General features: G+C 38.4%; 1 protein-coding gene across 2 annotated transcripts; it reads right to left on the reverse strand.

Moving 5' to 3' along the window:
- Positions 1–470: 470 nt before the first annotated feature.
- Positions 471–6,917, reverse strand: LOC137936710 (F-box/kelch-repeat protein At1g55270-like). 2 transcript variants are annotated; one of them, XM_068781548.1, is made up of 3 exons: positions 6,680–6,917; positions 1,399–2,881; positions 471–753 (listed from the first exon to the last, which is right to left on the reverse strand). In XM_068781548.1, the coding sequence occupies exons 1-2, from the start codon at positions 6,740–6,742 to the stop codon at positions 1,631–1,633; spliced, it is 1,314 nt and encodes a 437-aa protein (XP_068637649.1). In that variant the 5' UTR covers positions 6,743–6,917; the 3' UTR covers positions 471–753; positions 1,399–1,630. The 2 variants fall into 2 exon arrangements, with proteins under 2 accessions (XP_068637649.1, XP_068637648.1); XM_068781547.1 differs by lacking the exon at positions 6,680–6,917 and adding an exon at positions 5,807–5,875.
- Positions 6,918–7,305: the final 388 nt, after the last annotated feature.

Raw genomic sequence — 7,305 nt, forward strand, 5'->3', positions numbered from 1 at the left:
GGGCTCTGAGAATTGTTAAGCCATCCATTTTTTCAGATTTCCAGTACCTGAAAGATTCTTTGCACTCAAAGTACTTTTATACTATGTTTTGGATGTTCTCTTTAGCTCTTCTAATCCAGCCTATCTTCTTCGTTTATCCAATTAACATAACAGATGACTTGCAGCTTGCAGCTTGCATTTCCATTGGCTCACTATCAAACGTATTCGAGCGGAGAGCTTTTCATGGAGCACGAGTGAAGATCTCCTTCTCCCTGCGACAGGGTAATGGTGGGAGCTTAAAAATATGAAAAAAACAAGCAGAGAAATCAGAGGGATAGAGAGAGAGAGAAGGGATTCCTCTGCTTTAGTCCTATACAACGTTTTGACACCCCAAATGAATAAGCATTAATTGTCCAATCTAGACGTGGCGAGAAAATGATAAAAGACTGCTCAGAAAGCTTAAATCCACCCCAAAGACAATGAACAGAGCATAACATAAAGCTTTCTATCTTTGAATAAACATAGGATTCAGCTACATTAATTTTACACATTCTATAGAAAAGATTTAGCCAAAGCAGCAAAAGCATAGGGAAAAGCTTTAAGAGAGCTTTCTATATTCAGGATGAGGAAGATTCATCGGCGAAATCATATAGACACATATCAGCCCGCATAGGGAAACTTTTAGTTTCGTAATTGATACTTGATAGGACCTGAGAAGCGGTAAATAGGTGGGTGTTAAACACACCCTTTATCCCCTCGTTCAAATTGAAACGCCTGGCATTAAAAAAATTCAAATGTCTCACATTAAAAATTAAAATGATACCTGTCCTCAACTAAAATTATAGAAATACACACAATCATATAAGAACTCAAAATAATATTACTCTAAAAACGTGAAACTCAGTCAAGACATCATTAACACAACATAGAAACTTTTGTGGGTCATGGGGTTTTCTTCCATTATCGTTTTATGTAATAAATGGCAAAGCAAAATACTGAACAAATGAGTAAATTTTAAAATAAAAACAAAAATTGGTGCATGAGGCTTTCGACCACTCCATCGATTTAGCCCTTTTTACTGAATTTACCTTTGTGGGCTACTGACAAAAATGAAAAAGAAAAAGACCATAGAAAGATACCGAAAGTAACTCATTTGCTTTGAGTTGCACCAAAAATGTAATGTATTTTATATTGGTAATCTACTGGCGCCATGGCTAATCTACATCATTGCAAATATTCACATGCACATCAAAACAGTACCAGTCCTAACTAGTATCTCACAGAAAAAAAAAAAAAAACACATAAAACCACTAGAATACAGTTGGAGCGCTTCATTGCAATCTCCTCCACTCATTTGACCATTTCCACTATTACTGAGATCAGACACCAACCTCAAAAATGGGTCGTCAGATTTCATACCTTCTAGTGGCTTCAGATCTGTCAGATCACAGCTAATAACTAGTAAGCCTTTGACATTCTGTCTCAATCCTCACCAGACATAATCATCTTTAACGCACTGCAGCCTGGACGGTTTTCTCGTCCAATCAGAGAATCTTCTCACCAGTGATTTCCATCTTGCATCTTTTGAAAAATGTAAATCATCAATTGTTAAGAAATAAGCAAGCAAAAGGATAGCTAAATCCTTGCAACCTCAGGCCTGAAGCACCTGACAGTGGACAATATGACTCCTCAACCCATTTCGACCAGCAATGCTTGACCACAAGTTTGTAACAAATGTTTTGAAGTGGCCTTTTCCTGCAATAGTCTCCCAGAGCTCAGCATTATCATCCACATTCTTCTCGGGACTTGACACATCCACCACACTAATACTCATGTTATTACGAATAATGCAAAGTTTTCCATTAAGAGAAACAAGTGATGCAGCTTCCAAAGCCCTCGAACTACCTAAGTGAATCTTACTATCAATAAACTTGTTCCAAGAATCAGTAGTTTCATCATAGACTCTGAGCTTGCATCCATCCCTGCAATCAAGTGCATACAGCTTTCCATTCAAGGAAATGCTAGGGTTTCGCCAACCTGCAACCATCCCATCATTTATAGGCATCCAACTGTTAGTTGCAGGAAGATAGACTTCACTCATCACCTGGCGGTGGGAACCAAGCCCTTTCAGAAACCACCTTCCATCATACACGACTCCAATGAAGGGCACCATAGCAGTACTCATATCAGCAATAAATGTCCATCGATTCTTGTTTGGATCATAGACCTCAGCTGATCTTAGTGTCCTTTGGATCCCTTCACATTCCCCACCTGCAACATACAGGCAGTTGTTTATCACACATGAGCCAAAAAAGTGCCGTTTCCGCAACATATGTGGAGCTCTGTGCCATTTATTGGTTCGGGCATTGTAGAATATGACACGGCGCATGGAGCCATGAAGAGGGTCCTTCCCTCCGAACAAATAAAGGTGACAACCACTAAGAACTGCACACCCAAACCCAAGTGCTTCTGAATATTCAACTGGTACAGGTGGAAGTGGCTGCCAAAGCTGATATATTGGGTCGAAAGCATGCCAAGAGATCCTGCCATCACGGTCTCTTTTAATCACATAAACCCACTCTTCTGCCATTCCAAGGCTCTTCCTCAGAGAATAGAAAAAGTTTCCAGCCAAGAGTCGATACCACCTTTTGCAAACTAACCGAAGCTTACGATGTTCAACTCGCGGGACACGGATGAGACAAGCTATTGCAAGATCATCAGGCAGTCCAGGCAGGAGCGGCGGCTGAATTCGGTTTCTCTCCTTGCGCGAGTTCTTTGATTTGGGTGCATGAGGTTTGATATCAGGTTGGATACATAGTTTGGCCCCAGGAACAAATTTGCGGGCCCCTGCAACAGTTTTCAAGCCTGAATCAACTCTACAGTAGCATGACACGGATTCTACCTGCAGTTATTCAATGTTAGACAAAGACTCACATAAAAAACAACTAAAAAATGAAACTGTTCAGAGATAAAACACAAGTGGTGAATAACCACTTGCAGAAATCATGATGAACACTTGTAAAAAGAACTACCAAGCAGTTAAAACATCTGTATAAATGCAATATAGGGAAGAACCAGTGCAAGTAACCCATACTAAGCCTAGGATATTGAGGTTCCTACACATGATTTTTGTGCAATGACATCCAATTTTGTCAATGATTATTCCCTTTAAGCTTGAAGATAAATGAAAACCATAGAGATCAGACACACTGCAATCTGCTACATTACTGTTTTTTATTTTTATTTTGGTTGAAAATGTGGAATCTGCCACATTACTTGACAAGGAAAGAATGAGTATTCAGGCCAGTGAACTAAATTTTTGAACATCTCTTCTCTGTCAACAACTTCAATATCACTGTTACTCGTGAACTCAAAGTCTGAAACCACCCCAAAACGAGTACCTAATTTAAAAGGACATTCCCAACCAATACAGGCAGAATCATTCAAACATTAACTAATGCTGGATTATTCACCCAATACCAACTCAGTTCTTAGTCTCAAACAACCAGCTTGAGACGTGTACATACAAGCTGTTGATTTGACCAGGCCTGAGATAAGAGAGTTTTTACTGACACTCCCTCATTTGAAACTTAAACAGAAGAGATGTTTTGCAAGGTGGAGAATGAACAAACGGATTTGAGTATAGATTTGCTCCCATACCATATTCATGTTGAGTCCAAGTCCATCACATATTGACTTGCCAATTTAGGGGTCATTTCCCAACTAATAAGCTTGAGATTAGCCAAACATGGAATAATTCACCCACACTAAACTTATTTCACACTTAAACATCTATTTTGAGAAGTACAAACACAGAAAACTGCCCCTTATACATGCAGATCCTAGAGATTGTTCTACCCTCTTAACTTGGAAGAAATGAACCAGGCCATTAACCGATAAGAAATGATAAACCCAATAAAAATTTGACTACTGCAAATTGCATAGAGATACGTTGATGCCTATCAAAACCTTAACTTGGAAGATTTTGTGTTAATAGGCCCAACCTGCTCTTATGCAGACAAATTTCGCTTGACTAGATGATAAGTAAACACTCTGGCAGACATACATTCCAGCCACCTAATGCAAAATACGAACCTAAGAAGATTCTAGAAAAAATAAAAAAGAGACTGTGAAACAAGGACGGTATCATTGCATATGTATTTGCTATGATGATTAATCAACTTGAGACCTTCCCTGGATTATCTGATCAGGCAATTGACCTGAGCACCCTCCACACTATGGCAGAGTGAGGGAGGAATATTCTAGATGGCTAACTACAAATACATCAAGAGAACCTCACAAGGCAAAGATTTCAGTAACTCAATCAACAAGTTTGAATATATCTTTTAACCATTGCCTACATCAATGTGGGCTCTTCTGAAAACAATGGACCTACACATATCAATTTAGATACAGATGGGGAGAAGTCAGTAAACTCTATAAGGTCACCAAATTTTCAAAGAAGATATAATCCAGAGAAGGGGTGCCAGTTTGTGTGCGGCTTGGGCTCAACTCGGTTTAAGCTCGATTAGGTTTGATTTATTTTTGAGCTCAAATCAAGCTCAAGCCTTAAATAAGGCTAGTTTACTGAATCAAGCTGAGCTCAAGTTTTATGTTGTTTGGTTTGAGGCTTGTCAAGCCAACTCATGATACTTTATATAATAAGAATGTATTAAACACTAACACTTCTGTTCTTTCGTTTTTGGTAAAAGAGGAATTGTTAACAAAGCAATCATCAAAAATAAAGAATAGTCTCTCTCTCTCATTTACAATAAGTATAATGTAAAACAGGTACTCTGCCAAAATAATTAATGATCCAGAGATGATCATCTTTTATTATTGGGTTTGTGCAAAAAATTCTAATCAGCCTCTCCTCTTCCTTAAGTATCTCGTCTCTCCTTTCTTTCTCCTCCTATTCTTACCATTTCTTTTCTTCCATCTGTATACTTCTCTTTGTTCTTTCTTCACTCCCATCTTCTTCTCTTCTTCTCACTTCTTCTTCCTCTTCCGTTGTTTCTCTTCTTCTTCTTTTTTTTCAGTCTCTCATTCTGTGGATAGGGGACGGCAGCATTACCCCTTCCAGTACAGTGAAAGGGAAGGGTCATACCCCCCTCCCTCCAGCCTTTTTATTTCTTCTCTTTCTTTGTCCTGTCTTATTTACATCTTAACCTCTTCTCTTTCTTTCCTGTCTCTTTTACTTCATTCAGTATGCAGTGATGGTGCACTCAACCCACCCATTTTCCTACGCTTATTCAGCATCCTCTGAAGGACTAGATACTCGATAGGATAGTCTGCCAAGGGAGAAACTGATACCAGAGGAACTAGAAGTGCATTACTCCATAAGGTTTTATCATGAATGTATTCCAGAGAGTGCAATCTCCAGCTAAAGATTGTTTTCAAGAAGGTAGTTTCACAATATGAAATCCTTGGCAGAACTGTATCTCTGCATGACAATAAAATAATTGATGTTCTTTATCTCTAATAACTGACAAACTCAAGACAAGTAACAGTGTCATTTATACATACGGTCAGGCAGAATGACATACTATAAGACATGTCCAAGTGTCAATATGTCAATTAAAATAACCACCTTGGTCATTTTAACTATATCAAATTATCTGATTCTAAAAGAACAACTAGCCATAAGAAGATGGCCAAGAGAAATGCAGAAAATTTGAGAATGAATCTCAAAATATAGGTCAGCTGGAGGTTAATGTGTAAAGAAGGTTAAGACCAGCAAATAGAAAATACCTAAGAAAGCCAAGACGGTTTGCAAAATAAATGCAGCAATGTATAGCAGCCCAATCCACAAAGTATTCAGACTCACTTTGACCAGATAGGAATCAGGCAGACTTATCTCAAGAACACCAACCAGGTTCCTCACCCAACGGCACATATCAAATTCATAACCTTCAAAAGCTTATGGATATCACTAAATGACATCGTCTGCAGATTTCTGTTCCAATCTGATACTCCAAACTTATGAATTTTGGGTATTTTCAGAAACAGCCGTATCCTGAGCTCATATTTAAAAGACAGAATAAGCATTTGAAGGCCAGGCTATAAAAATTTGATAAAGTCCAAGTAAAATTAATTTTGTAGTTTAAACTTTGAAAGAAAAAAAAAATCATTTTTTCAAGAGAAAAAAACTAATAAGACTGAAGATATAACAACAGAAGAAAAGAAAAAAAAAATAGATTGTTATTACATATGCCACCATATCACTCAATCAGAAAAAAATGAAACAGAGTATCCCGGTGATTGTTAGACTGAAGATGAACTAGTAAATAAGATCAGAAAGATGAACAGACGTGAACTGAAGAATGACATCAATTGGCAACATCAACCACTTTGGCCTGAACTGCACATGTCGGAGAACTACATTTGATTAATTTCAGTAACATCCAGTTGAAAGGAATAAAATGGTATTAAAAGGACTGAAATCAAAATTCGCGCCACAAATACAACGAGCATCTGCTTTTGGCGTTAAACGCAGTTTCACACTGCTATTTCTCAAGAAGACGTCATTGAAGAGAAAATTAGCCAGCAAAATCCAAAATCGGTTCAAAGCACAGTGAAATTTGTACATTAAACCTTAATTTGGACCAAAATTTGCAGTTTCTGCACGCACTTACGGTACATTTCAGAGACTAGTGTGAGGAAGATGAAAACCCCCAATTAAGATTAGAACCGAACTAACCAGAGGAGCATGAACTCGAATACCACTTCTGTGCGCAGTCGAAGAACCTTCAGCGGTCTCCATCTCAGAAACGCACTTCCAACATCTGAAGAAAGAACCCCACGAGGTGTAATGAAAAGAACACCAAGGAGCAGAAATGCGAAGAGTCTCAGGTCGAGATAGCCGCAGAAGAAGAAGTCCCTTCCTCCTTGCAGCAGATGGGAAGCAATGGTCGTAGTCCCAGTTCGACCTGACTCTTTCTCTGACTATCTCGGCGGAGAAATGAAAACAATGAAAAGATCATCTTCAAAACGTGAGCTCGGTACATTTCTTCTCCTCTCTCTCGAACTGAAAATTACAGCTGGAGCCTGGACCCATAGCTCTCACCAACTTGTAATTTTTTTAAATGCTTTCTGTTTTTGGTTGGAATATATTAAATCAAAAGCTGGAGACTTTCTGATCAGCGAGCAAGAAGCTAGTGTGCAATTCCTTCCGTCACCCGCTGTCACAAAACAATTAAAGAAAGGGGGTCTCTTTCTACAAAAAAACTATTTTTGAATTATGTGTCTAGAGTGTAAATGGATTGGATTCAGTCAAAGATATTGGACTTCTGGATCTATTCATTTTCGGATATCTGAAAACTACCT

The sequence above is a fragment of the Aristolochia californica genome, unplaced genomic scaffold, assembly GCF_029961685.1.
Source record: "Aristolochia californica isolate CCGP_79_NKW_82.1479 unplaced genomic scaffold, dmAriCali1.0.hap1 SCAF_7, whole genome shotgun sequence".
NCBI classification, from domain to species: Eukaryota; Viridiplantae; Streptophyta; class Magnoliopsida; order Piperales; family Aristolochiaceae; genus Aristolochia; species Aristolochia californica.

Excerpts from the sequence above, each read along its gene's own strand:
- LOC137936710 (XM_068781547.1), bottom strand. The coding sequence starts at position 5,875 with ATGTGCCGTTGGGTGAGGAACCTGGTTGGTGTTCTTGAGATAAGTCTG. Across the intron at positions 2,882-5,806 it reads CTGATTCCTATCTGGTCAAA|GTAGAATCCGTGTCATGCTA; the intron begins GTGAGTCTGAAT and ends GAATAACTGCAG.